The 13,873-nt window shown below is 33.9% G+C and overlaps 1 protein-coding gene and 1 long non-coding RNA gene across 3 annotated transcripts in view; both read right to left on the reverse strand.

Annotated features, from left to right (window-relative positions):
- Positions 1 to 13,304, reverse strand: part of LOC148175511 (neuroligin-4, X-linked-like) — a 39,690-nt gene extending 26,386 nt beyond the window's left edge. For both annotated transcript variants that reach the window (XM_088037092.1, XM_088037091.1), the window contains exons 1-2: positions 13,216 to 13,304; positions 8,945 to 9,451 (exon numbers count right to left, since the gene is read on the reverse strand). In XM_088037092.1, coding sequence (XP_087893218.1) covers positions 8,945 to 9,386 — 442 coding nt within the window. In that variant the 5' untranslated portion in view covers positions 9,387 to 9,451; positions 13,216 to 13,304. The remainder of the gene's footprint in view (positions 1 to 8,944; positions 9,452 to 13,215) is intronic.
- Positions 13,305 to 13,411: 107 nt separating this feature from the next.
- The window catches only part of LOC148175512 (uncharacterized), a 73,781-nt gene continuing 73,319 nt past the window's right edge, over positions 13,412 to 13,873 (reverse strand). Inside the window, exon 3 of the long non-coding RNA XR_015770164.1 lies at positions 13,412 to 13,501. This is a non-coding gene — a long non-coding RNA (uncharacterized LOC148175512). The remainder of the gene's footprint in view (positions 13,502 to 13,873) is intronic.

A 13,873-nucleotide genomic window follows, 5' to 3' on the forward strand; every position in this document is an offset into this window, starting at 1 on the left:
ACTCTGTGTAGTTCTCAGTAACACTCAACGCCAGAATTTTATTTAAATTTACTAATTTGCCTCAAGTTGTTGAATGGAAACTCAAGCTGCCACAAAATGTTCATCACGAAGATATTTCATCACGCCCAAAGTTGTAACAAAGCCAAAGCATTTCTCATTGTTTCTTGAATCATGGAAGATCTCTACATGACCTTTGGAACAAAGTTTATGGAGAAACACACAAATATGACGAGGATATTCTCTATGGTAAAATTCCCCATATATTATTCCTCGAAAACTTATTTATGTTATTATCAGTGGAGTTTACATCTCTGTCTATGCTGCTCACTGATTGTTTTGTCTCGTTTTCTCGCATCACCCCAATTACTTTCAACAATCTCCAGAATGCAATAAAAATGTCACCAGTTATCAAGTGAATTCCTCGGTTTTATCAAATGAAAACTTTAATCCGAAATTCCGTGTAATAAAAACTTTGGAAAATTCACATTCTTCGTGTCGAATTTCAGAAATATAAAAATGTCAATAAATCCATCTTGCGGACCTTGGACGTGACACTTCAGATACTAAATATAGAGTTGTTATGTATGATAAATTGATCAACATTGAAATCCTAATTTCTATGCAATCCGTCACTCTCAGTGTGGCATTCGTGACACACAACAAGACAGTTTCACTCTCCATGTGCGAACGAAACTCGTATTTTGGACGTTGGATAAATTAAATTTTTCAATATACTCTGACGTGTTTTGAAGATGCATCACCTGTTCGATTATTTAGAATAGAGCGATATGTAGGTGGAGAGAAAAAAGTAGCTGAATCAATTTGTTTGTTGGAATAAATCCACGACTGGCTTATTTTATTGTTTGTTTTACACTGCAGGGTTTTATTAAAACTCCAAGATTCCAATTCTTTTTGCGATAATCTAGTTTTATCTATTTTCGTGTTTAGCCATCAATTAAATTAATTATTACAGGAGTTGACGTGTTGCGAAAGTTGAGATGCGGTTTGCGCCATCGTTTTTCTCGCGATTTTTTACATAAGAAAAAGTTTTTGATTTGTCTACAGTCGAAATTTGCAAATTTTCGTAAAAATCTACGACTAAAACTATGCCAAATTTCTGATAGCGATATCTCGCTAATTTTTTGGAGTAAACTTAAGTTATTATACATCGGTGTACGCAGAATTTTCCGCAAATTCCAAATCTGAGATTTAAATTCGGATTCGACAATAAATGACTGAGTTATGGCCGATCAAAGTTTCGGAAAGTTCATCTTTATGTTTTCTCATTTTTCCTAATTTTTAAAGTTAAATATCTCGGAAACCATTTGAGATATTGAGATGCGGTCTGCGCCACTCTTTTTCTCGGCTCATTTTTCGTTAGAAAATGTTCTCAAAAGCCCAAAATTCGATAGTCGATTTTTCGCGAAAAAAAATTCCGACTCAAACGATGAAAATTTTTCATTTTTTTTATTTTTGGCCATAGCTTGTAAACTATCTGTCCGATCGATCTCAAATTTGGCCAGTAGATAGATTTCGAGCTTCTCTTTCCACTGATGTGTAATTGAAAACTATTAAACGTCGTTTTCATTTTGAAAACATTGATTGAAAATCACAAAAATGACGTCTTCAAAACAGTTTTTGGTCAATGCCTCGATTATTTATTAAGAAAACTCAACAAATCTGGGCTCATTTTACGCAGAATGTCACGCTGAATCCAAAAATATGAGAATTTTTAAATTTCGTCAACAAATAACTGAGTTATGGTCGTTTGAATTTTTGGGTTGTCGCCAGAGGGCCAAATTTTTGAAGGTTCGAAGCAATTCGTGCTCGATATCTCGGAAATTATTTCAGATATTGAGATGCGGTTTACGCCATCGTTTTTCTCGTGATTTTTTACATAAGAAAAAGTTCTTTGATTTTTCTTCAGTCGAAATTTGCAAATTTTTGCAAAAATTCGCGACTAAAACTATACCAAACTTCTGATATTGACAACTCGCTAATTTTTTCGAGTAAACTTAACTTATTATACATCAGTGTACGCAGAATTTTGCGCAGATTCCAAATCTGAGATTTAAATTCAGATTCGACAATAAATAACTGAGTTATTGCCGATCAAAGTTTCGGAAAGTTGATTATCATTTTTTCTCATTTTTCGTAATTTTTAAAGTTAAACATTTCGGAAACTATTTGAGATATTGAGATGCGGTTTGCGCCATCCTTTTTTTCGGCTCATTTTACGTTAGAAAATGTTCTCAAAAGCCCAAAATTCGATAGTCGATTTTTCGCGAAAAAAAATTCCGACTCAAACGATGAAAATTTTTCATTTTTTTTATTTTTGGCCATAGCTTGTAAACTATCTGTCCGATCGATCTCAAATTTGGCCAGTAGATAGATTTCGAGCTTCTCTTTCCACTGATGTGTAATTGAAAACTATTAAACGTCGTTTTCATTTTGAAAACATTGATTGAAAATCACCCTCAAATGACGTCTTCAAAACAGTTTTTGGTCAATGCCTCGATTATTTATTAAGAAAACTCAACAAATCTGGGCTCATTTTACGCAGAATGTCACGCTGAATCCAAAAATATGAGAATTTTTAAATTTCGTCAACAAATAACTGAGTTATGGTCGTTTGAATTTTTGGGTTGTCGCCAGAGGGCCAAATTTTTGAAGGTTCAAAACAATTTGTGCTCGATATTTCGGAAATTATTACAGATATTGAGATGCGGTTTACGCCATCGTTTTTCTCGTAATTTTTTACATAAGCAAAAGTTCTTTGATTTTTCTTCAGTCGAAATTTGCAAATTTTTGCAAAAATTCGCGACTAAAACTATACCAAACTTCTGATATTGACAACTCGCTAATTTTTTCGAGTAAACTTAACTTATTATACATCAGTGTACGCAGAATTTTGCGCAGATTCCAAATCTGAGATTTAAATTCAGATTCGACAATAAATAACTGAGTTATTGCCGATCAAAGTTTCGGAAAGTTGATTATCATTTTTTCTCATTTTTCGTAATTTTTAAAGTTAAACATTTCGGAAACTATTTGAGATATCCTTTTTTTCGGCTCATTTTACGTTAGAAAATGTTCTCAAAAGCCCAAAATTCGATAGTCGATTTATTGCGAAAAAAAAATCCGACTCAAACGATAAAAAATTTTCATTTTTTTTTATTTTTGGCCATAGCTTGTAAACTATTTGTCCGATCGATCTCAAATTTGGCCAGGAGATAGATTTCGAGCTTCTCTTTCGACTGATGTATAATTCAAAGCTATTGAATGTCGTTTTCATATTGAAAACATTGATTGAAAATCACCCTAAAACGACGTCTTCAAAACAGTTTTTGGCCAATGCCTCGTTTATTTATCAAGCAAACTCAACAAATCTAGGCTCATTTTACGCAGAATGTCACGCCGAATCCAAAAACATGAGAATTTTTAATTTTCGTCAACAAATAACTGAGTTATGGTTGTTTGAATTTTTGGGTTGCCGCCAGAGGGCCAAATTTTTGAAGGTTCGAAGCAATTCGTGCTCGATATCTCGGAAATTATTTCAGATATTGAGATGCGGTTTACGCCATCGTTTTTCTCGGCTCATTTTACGTTAGAAAATGTTCTTAAATGCCCAAAATTCGATAGTCGATTTTTCGCGAAAAAAAAATACGACTCAAACGATGAAAATTTTTCATTTTTTTTATTTTTGGCCATAACTCGTAAACTATTTGTCCGATCGATCTCAAATTTGACCAGTAAATAGACTTCGAGCTCCTCTTTCGACTGATGTATAATTCAAAGCTATTAAACGTCGTTTTCATTTTGAAAACATTGATTAAAAATCACCCTAAAATGACGTTTCCAAAACAGTTTTTGGCCAATACCTCCTTTATTTATTAAGCAAACTCAACAAATTTGGGTCTCATTTTACGCAGAATTTTACGCTGAATTCAAAAACATGATAATTTTTTAATTTTCGTCAACAAATATCTGAGTTATGGTCGTTTGAAGTTTTGGGCTGTCGCCAGAGGGCCAAATTTGTGAAGATTTGAAACAATTCGTGGTCGATATCTCGGAAACTATTTCAGATATTGAGATGCGGTTTACGCCATCGTTTTTCTCGTAATTTTTTACATAAGAAAAAGTTTTTTGATTTTTCTACAGTCGAAATTTGCAAATTTTCGCAAAAATTATGTCAAATTTCTGATATCGATATCTCACTTATTTTTTCGAGTACTCTGACGTGTTTTGAAGATGCATCACCTGTTCGATTATTTAGAATAAAGCGATATGTAGCTGGAGAGAAAAAAGCAGCTGAATCAATTTGTTTGTTGGAATAAATCCACCACTGGCTTTTTTTATTGTTTGTTTTACGCTGCAGGGTTTACTAAAACTGCCTAAAATTCACGAGCCAAGATCCCGTCCAATTCTTTTTTGCGATAATCTAGTTTTATCTATTCTCGTGTTTAGCCATCAATTAAATTAATTATTGCAGGAGTTGACGTGTTGCGAAAGTTTGTTTGCAATTATAACTTGAATGGCAAAATAAAATGATTTAGTTTAAGCTGAAATTCGTTGCTCGATACTTAGTACTAATGAGCGTGTTTTTATATTTCTTAATAACTTACTCGAGGAATCAGAGTGACAGCGAAAATAAATCGCAAAAGTCTGCTACCACCATTTTAAATCGCCGGTTATGAAAAATCGCAATAGCAATGTGGCGATTTGGGATTTTCCAACTTTCAAATCACGTTTTTGATGTTAGCTTTAAAGATGTTAATTTTTTAAATTTTTTTTTGATTCTCCACAATCCTCAGTTTTGCGATTTTGAGCTTTGAGTTTCTCTAATTTTAAAAGTATTGGATTCTAAACATTCTCTTCTTTTTCTCCATTTGTTTTAAACTTTTAGTTTAACAATATTTGAAGCAATTTTTTTTCAATAACTGTTCGCCTTGTTACCTTTTTCTTTAATTGTCAAAATTGCTGCCCCTGTACTCGCTTAAATTACCATGATTGCTCAATAGCAGCGATGTGAAACATTTATTGACAAAATTGACAAGAGAATCCCGCCTCGAATTTCACTGCACTGCAATTAACGTTGAACCAAACAGAACCATTTTATTCTCAATTTATCGGAGCGAATCGCCTATAAATGTGGCGAGTTTGAATAAATATGTTGTACTCTTATTAGGTTTTTGAGTTGTGGTGCATTTAGATAATACTAAATTTAATTACTAGCTTCACGCAATTTAATATAACGATTCGAATTGGAATTTAACCAGCATTGTTTTGTCTGCGGTAAATATAATTTTGAGAGCAATTAATACAATATGTTTCCTCCTACTTAGGGAAAGTTTAATCTAAACGAATTCATTTCCGCATACAATTTCGTTAGCGCTAAATGGCTAAAAAGGAAATAATTCACTTTTGTAGACGTCCATTAAAAAAAGCCATCAGACGCTATTTATCATTCAACTGCAAATTACAGTTTAATTTTTAAGCTAGGAAAATCTGCACTTGTATGCGCTACTTCATAATTATTCCAGAGAATGAAAACACCTATAAACAAGTTGAAAATTTAATTACAGAGACAGCTTTTTGTAATGGCGCAATAGAACAGATTTCAAGTAAATGATCAGAATAACTGGATTCAACTCCTCTGAACTAAAAGTCACATTCATTAAGTACGATGAAGTGTAAAAAATATTTCGTATTGAAGAAAAGCCGCCGTTAACTTGCATAATTCAATGCACAAAAGAGCGAAGTGAAAAGGTTCAACCACTTTTTTCTCATTAGCTGTGTAAAACTTAAATTGGATTAAAAAGTTGAGCTTCTCGAGTGGCTAATGAGAAAGCAGAACGCTGCTTTCCAACATTTCTTAAATGTGGCTTTTCACAAGTAAATCGGTTTATTCAAGTTTTGTGAATGATTGTGGAACACTCCCACGTCGTATCATATTTATAACAAGTTACGCTCCAAGTATTAATATTTAAATACTTTTCCCTCAGTTTCCCAACTTTTTCAAACTCGACTGTGGCCATAGGTATATATCAACTTGACATTACTAGACACATAAAAACTCCAAAGTTACGACGCGGAATTTCAATGAAAATATTATCGAATTATAAAAAAATAATTTTGAATTTGTCGCTTATTAGAAATCTGTCGCGGAATCGGTGAAAAAGTGGCAGACCAAACAAAGATTTCTGGAGACATTAAGAAACAACTCGTGCATGAATGTGAGAAAATCCTTTACAGATAATTCAATGGAGGAGAATAATTCTCGTTTCAGATGTGATATATTCCAATCTAGCGCAGCGAGACTTACAGATAACTTGTTAATCGGGTCACTAACTTCTGCGATGTGTGACATAAAATGATGGAACGAATCTGAGGAGATTCAAATCAAAGAATTTATTAAATGCTTTTCAATTCTTTGAAGTTGTGGAAAAAGGCGGAATTCTAATCTAGCGTGGTGCTATTTATTAAAGTTGACAATATTGTGTTATAAATTGAATTCTATCAGAGTTGTTCGTGTATAATAAATTCAATTGCACTACGCCCAGTTTTAAATTTTGCAGTAGATACCGCTCAATTGATTGAATATTTGAGCTTTAAGTGAATTTGGTTCTAGCTACAGATAGTGTTTGTGTATAATGTGCTCTATTTGAAAGCGGAGTGTAGTTCCCAGTAAACAGGGTTAAGTTAATTAGGAAACTTTTGTGCACCTTAAATAAAACCTGAATTGGGCACTAACATGGCCCTTGACGGTTTTCAAATGAATCCAGTTAAATTACTTCTACAAACTTTACAGAGTGTTAAAAGTGAATTAATTTAAACGGCTTACTTATGTAAACTCGAATGGAAATCAACCCATTTACTGAGTGCGGATTAAAACGGTAACAAACAGATTTTATTAGAACTACTCCCCCAATTTTTCCCTAATGACGTTGTCAGGACTGCTTTAAAAAACACATAAATAAAGTTAATGCAATAACACGTCACTTCTGCCCGACGTCAGTTATTACATTTTGCGAGCTTCGAGAAACATTAAAAAGCTTTTAATTTCAATCATGATCAATAAATTCTCCAATATGTCAACAAGTTTGACAGGTTTAAAACTCGCATGATAAATAAAAAGTGTCGAAGGGTTTTTCCAGGGCGTCATTAAGAGACTTGGACTATGCCTTAACAAATAAAAGTTGGCGGCGGCGGCGATGTATTTGCGGCCGGAGGGCGGCAATAACTAAAGTTCGATGCGGTTGTCCTAACGACTGCGGTTGAATTTGATGTGTCACAAAAGCTGAATTATTGTGATGTGTCGTCAAATTTTAATACTGTCCTGTTTTACATTTACTATGCAAATAAAAGGGAAACTGTAGGAGTGCCGAGGCCACACCACCTAACCAAATTATAGGGGCTTATTTCCATAATATTCACTTCAGCTGGAGAAAAATATACTTTTTAAAATTAAATAAGCGTAAATTCAATTACAAGAATTTAAATGAAAAATTCAGAGAATAAAAAGCTTATAGGTTGGGAGATTTGCCAATTTAAACTCTAGTCTGGAACATCCTCGCTTTAAATATTTCGTTTTAACGCCCGGCTTAGAAATTAGCTCGGGTTAAATGCAGTCTAAATATGCACATGTCAAGACTTCAAAACTTTTATTTCATTTTCGCCCGTCAGATTGCGAAGTTTTTTAACAAAATTGTGTCCAGCGCAAACTTCGTGATTGAAACTCCTTTCGCTGCAATAAACTTGAGAGCATCGACATGATGCAGCCGGCAAATGTAACATCAATTACCTGGGACATGTGGAAAGCGTCTTGCGAAATAACCAACAGTCCTCGAGCGTTTGGTCCGTAATGGAAATACCAGATTCGTACAAACACTAATTGCGTGCTTTCACCATACACCTCGCAGTTACGTCTCAACACTGAAATATGTCGCGCGTTTCCTTCAGTAAACACGATGGAGGAAAGAATCAGAAGACAAACACGGAATTATTTCAGTGTTGGTTTTGAATTGACTTGAATTAACACGCTTATCTAAAGTAGTTGGGATTTTAAAAAGCAAATAAAAGTTTGTAAGCGAGTTAGAAAAGTACAAAGCTGAAACTGAAACGCAAACGGAATTTGTTCTGGAGTGTTATGTTTTTATGGCCATTCTTTTCTAGCTAAGACTCATTTTGACACCGCCGATTTGAATTCCCTGCAGCTGCAGTCGGAAAAATCGACACAATAATTTCTGCAGAAATTGTTAGATACGAAACATTGGCAGCTCGTGTTATCTGCATTTGCAACTAAATTCACGGCAGACACATACCAGACATTCTGGGAGCAAAAATTCGAAGCATTTTATGATAAAAGTGTGATTTTCACAAAATAGGAAGCTTATAATTATGAAAGAAAAAATTCCGGTGAAATCCAGTGAGAGAATTATTTAATTATAAAATAAAATATAACAATGTCACATGGAGATAATGCGAGTACAACAGTATTAAATTTTACGCGCACAAAGCGAATTATGACCATTTTAAATAGCGTCAGCAGAAATGTATTTTCAGTTTGAAATGTTCGACTGATAGCAGTGAAAACAGAAATCTGTCGGCTTCCCTGGACACCTCATGTTAATATTTTACCGCTGGAAGTTGTTTTCTGATGAAACAAAGCTTATATACTTTAGCAGCAAAAGTTTCAACTCAAAACTTTATATCTTATTAGAACGTAACTTTCAATAACTTGAAAACGTCTTCCAGTGTGTTTGCAGCCGTTAAATAATGAATAAAGTTGTAGGAAACACGGAAATCTTCAGTCAGTAAAATTATCGACTCGAATTCAGTCATTAAATCTCAAATTAAGCGACATATCCACTTTAAACCCCTAACTTTCTGCACACTTAACGCCATTGTGTTGTGCTATGTGGCATGAAATCTGGACACTTACCACTTCCCGGGACGTAAATGTTAAGGAATAAGCAGTCCTCAGACTGGTTAACTAACAACGGCACCAACTTCTTCAAGTACTGATATCTCCCTTTGGGCATCGTCTGCAGCGCCGCAGTCCTGTTAGTGATATCCGGCAATTTCTGAGGACAGACAGCGCCAAAAGTATCCGCCAACCTCGTTCCAGGCCAAGAAAGCGGAGATTGAGGTGGTTTGAACCTTAGCGGTCCAACGGGAGGAGCGGCGTAAGGAACACCACGAAATACTTCCACCGGTTCGAGATGGCGTGAATTCAGTTCGAGAATTATGCCACGAATTGCTCCCGTTTGAATGTCTACGATACGGGAACTATAACGGGGTCCTGATCGAACGTTTGTGGTCAATAACACTAACACCAGGAATCCTATTACATGGTGGGTGAACGCTGGGCATCTGGAAAGCATGGTCTGGGGGGGTGCGGCCAACGATGGGGCATCACTTCGCTCCTTACGGTTACATGGATGAACCCCTGAAAAAGAAAAAGTAAATTTCATCCTGAAACTGTTGGTGTTTGCAGAATTAAAGTGTTGCACGTCTAAAGTGCAGACAATGTGGTGGTGTTGAAAGCTTTAGCAAAACAGTTTCGCTCGCTTTATGTTTTTATAATGGCAGAAAAGTCGCTCTGTTTGCATCGGTGCAGCAAAATGCACAAATACGTTTTTTCCACAAACGTCACTATTTTTTAGTCGTTTTTAGACAGCAAAGTTGGCTCGTTGACATGCAGAAAAAGTACTTTGCGATTTGTGATTTGCGGCAAGAAAATCACCTTTTGAATCTCTAGGCAGTCATCGAACGTGACATTCGAATAGTTGTTTTTTTTGCAAGTTGGCATCGCTGCATAAATGTCAATTGTGTCAATTTGTGTGCAGATTTGTAGGCCAATGACCTTCGAAAATAAAAAGGTAAATTAAATAAGTAAAAATACCACAAAAATTTGCTGAAACACATTTGAATTTAAATTAATCTGCAATCGTTTGATTTGAATGAGGTGCTACTAATCTATTTCCCAGCTGATGAGGAAATGACGTTTTAAATTCAAACCAAAAGTCAAAATAAATGTCTATTAAAAATCACTGTGCTAGCTGCAAAATGCAACAAGCTGGGCAGTTGGTGGGTCAAACACAGCCTCCAATAATATGAATTTTATTTAAAAGTTAGCTCGCATTTGCGAATAATTTAAGTTTGACAATTTGTAACACTAGACCCAATCAAAACGCAATTTTTAAAATTTATTGACTATTTATTGAACTTAAATAATAGAAAATCACAACTAGATTCAAGGAGGTAAATCGGTTTTACTAAAAGTTTTTGCAGAAAACAGATTTCTCTTAGTTTTTGTTTTTTTTGTCATTAGCAATTCATTAAATGCATTTCCTTCTGGGTTTAATGCTTTTTAAGCATTTTTAATATTTTTTACAATTCCTAGTTTGATGTAAAGCTGTGGTAATCAAATTTTTTCGATAGGCACAAGTGCTATTTTTATTCTATTGTTTTGACGCAATCTAAATTCCTTCCTTAAAGGCCAGCACAAGCAGCACATATTTTTGGTATAACCCGTTTGTATATCTTTTAAAAGCGCCACTACTTTTAAGTCGGCACACATTTTCCACTTATGGTCATTAATTCTATAATTTTGACCACCTGACCTGACCTGACTTGACTTGACCTAATATGACCTGACCACGGAGTAGGAGGTTGGCTGAAAACTTCTAGAACGTTCACGCATCGTCTATGCAAGGTTCTCGAAGGTTTAGGAAAGCTCTAAAAGACTCCAAAAAGTCAAAATTAAAAAGCAAAAATTTTAAAATTGCAAAATTTCGAAAACGCGAAATTTCCGCTTTTGTTTGGCGTTTTTTGTTTTCATGTTTGTACAGAATGATTTTTTAAAAACGGTAGGCGTTGTAGAATTTTTATTTATAAACCGATTTCAAAAATTTTAAAAACAAATTAAATGGTTTTTAATTTACTAGAAACTGATGATTTTAGAATTTTTTTAATCGTCTTAGTATCTTTTGGGCGATATTCAACTTTCTTTCACATATTTTTTTTTCATAATTTGAAAGATATTAATTTTCTTGATTCAGAAATGTGTATTATGTTCTAGTTTTACAAAAATATTTTTAAAAAATTATCAAAAATTAAAAAATTTAGGCAATAAAAGTTAATAAAATCTAGGTGCTTGCTGTCAAATAACACAATACCATTATTGTAATGTCAAAAAGCAGCAAATAACAGAAAATATTGATAATCTTTTTTGAAATTATTGATAACAAAAGACAATTATAATTACAGAATTAATAATTGCAGAATAATTAAATCAGAAAAAACATCAACCTAATTTAATTAAAATACTGTTGAAATGCCATCCCGTTTTTTCATTACACAATTGACACCATGTACTTAGTTTTTATTAACTTTTTTGTCTATTTTTTTCAATTTTGATAATTTTTTTAAAAATATTTTTTTGTTGAAAGTAGAACATATTACACATTGCTAAAACAAGAAAATTAATATCTTCCAAACTATGCAAAAAAAATATGGGTGCCAATTTAAAATAAGAAAGTATCGCTCAAAGACATTCAGAAATTTTTTAAAATCATCAGTTTATAGTAAATTAAAAACCATTTAATTTGTTTTTAAAATTTTTGAAATCGGTTTATAAATAAAAATTCTACAACGCCTGCCGTTTTTAAAAAATCACCCTGTATAATTTATAGCAGTTTTGTTCGGCCAAGTGCAGGTAGTAAGAATTTTTTGATGTTTTAGAAAATATCAATTTTTTTATTATTTAATATACTTTTAGAAATTTTGAAAAAGTTATCGTTTCACATATTTTTACAATCCATCAGCCTATAAATGTAAAAATGAAAGTGTTGCTTGACGTTTATCGTTTTTTTAATATCGTGAAGGTGTTTAACAACAAAACTTCTTTAATTTGTGGCTGCGGAAGTTTATTGTTTTTCAAGTTTTTCTCAAAAAATTTGTGACAGTTTTGTACCGAAATGGTGAAGAAAGTTAAGTTAGGTGTGGAAATATCCGCGAAATCGCAAAAGAATTAATAATATTTTTAAGTGGGCAAATACTTTTGAGCGGTAGTGTACTTAACTAAGATTTTTTCCCCAACCTGTTGAGGAAAAAAGATTGCAATTCGAGCACAGTGAATTGTCGGCGCACAAAATTTCGTGTGACACGGCTAGAAAATGGCTAGAAGCATTTCCAAAACATTTTCTAGCCTAGTGAAACAAATAACTATTTTGTGACGGTTACTATTAGAGACTTACATTTTGTACGGCACTTGCACGATCTTAACTTTGAAACTCTTTGAAACCAACATTTTTCACAGTAAATGTCATCAATGACAACTACATGCGTAGCCATCCATGTTTATAGTTATATTTATAGTCGTGGAACTGAATTTAACGTTTGGAGAAAAAGTTGTATTTGTTGTTTGGCCGAAAAGTGGCTTTGCTACACTTCGCCTTGCTACTGCAATTTAATTGCTCGACAAAAAGCACCACTTTTCTGCCGTATAACAAAATCTACTATTTTTGAATGTTTTCGCGGAATGTATTTTGTTCTCATATTGACAACTTATTTTATCCACCGTTTATTCAACTGCCTTATAAGTTTACCGTTTCAAATGAACAAACGAAACAAACAAAAATTCGCCTCTGCTTTGATCATTTTCTTCCATAGTAAAAGTTTTATGGAAAACACATTCACGTTTCTCGCCAGCTTGGGTTATTTTATTTTAAAATTTACGAGACTGGCTAACTTTTCGTGTTAGTTTGTTGCGGCGATTCGTCCTGTTGTTTCGTCATACTAATAGCAACGTTGTTTACACTCGTTTTCTTTTTTCGAGACGTCGAGACTATTTGATAACAACTTTCGCAATAAGCCAGAAAGTTTAATTAACCTGCTGCCATCGGTGTTGTTCTCGGGACCTTACATGAGTTGTTGATGTAGGAAACTCGGGCATTATTTGAATACAAGTAAAGTTTGAAACAATGCGATTAGAAGTACTCGAGACAAAGCTTAAACTAAGAAACGTTAGGAATAAACTTCTCTTTGAGTTTAGTCTAAAATAATACGTCGGAGTCATTACTAATAAATTTCGCTTTGCTGCATCGTCCCTTGAAGGTGCTTCTAGTTGGCCGGGTGAAATATGACACAAAAACAATCGAGCCTAACAAAACACAAAGAAAGGATCTGTGAAAAAATCGGTTCACTTACTTTAAAAACACGCGCAGCCTATAAACAAGGGGTGTTCTGTCGGTTGAGAAAACTTTTAGGATCTATAAAAGCGGCTGATTTCGCTTAGTATTCACAATGGAAACACCCTTCGAGTTCCGCTGACATCTGTTGTTGAGCACTGGTTTGAGAACGCGCCTTTCATGTTGTAAAGTTGAAAGTTTCCAAAATACGGTCACTCTCCAAGGATCGGTACTTCCCATGTTCACTTTCTTGTTATTTTAGGTAATGAATGGCTCTTTGCGGGCGATATTTTTTGCTGCTCCTCCTGAAAAAAAAGACATTTTCAATTTCGCTAGAAACTTAATTAGGTGCAGTATTAACATTATTTTAATAAAAGAATTTTCGCTCGAGCGAGCAGAAACGTTTCTTTGAAATTTCTTTCACACACGCTTTGATCACTGTTTTTGTAAAAATTAGAAAAAAGTTGTTTCGTTGCTTTTACCTTAATGTTTTATCCGCAAATAAAATTATTCGGTTTCACGTGTGACACAGCTTTTTAGTTAAAAGCGTCTGTGAGTGGCTTTGTCATTTTCTCGTTCCAGACAAAACTTCTTAATGCCACCTGATATAAAATGTGATTTATTTTTTAACTTTCGCTGTGATGCTTTTAAATTCGGGCCTCTAAGCTGATTTTCTG

Source organism: Gnatocerus cornutus, chromosome 5 (assembly GCF_029298725.1).
Source record: "Gnatocerus cornutus isolate USDA-ARS CGAHR chromosome 5, icGnaCorn1.1, whole genome shotgun sequence".
NCBI classification, from domain to species: domain Eukaryota; kingdom Metazoa; phylum Arthropoda; class Insecta; order Coleoptera; family Tenebrionidae; genus Gnatocerus; species Gnatocerus cornutus.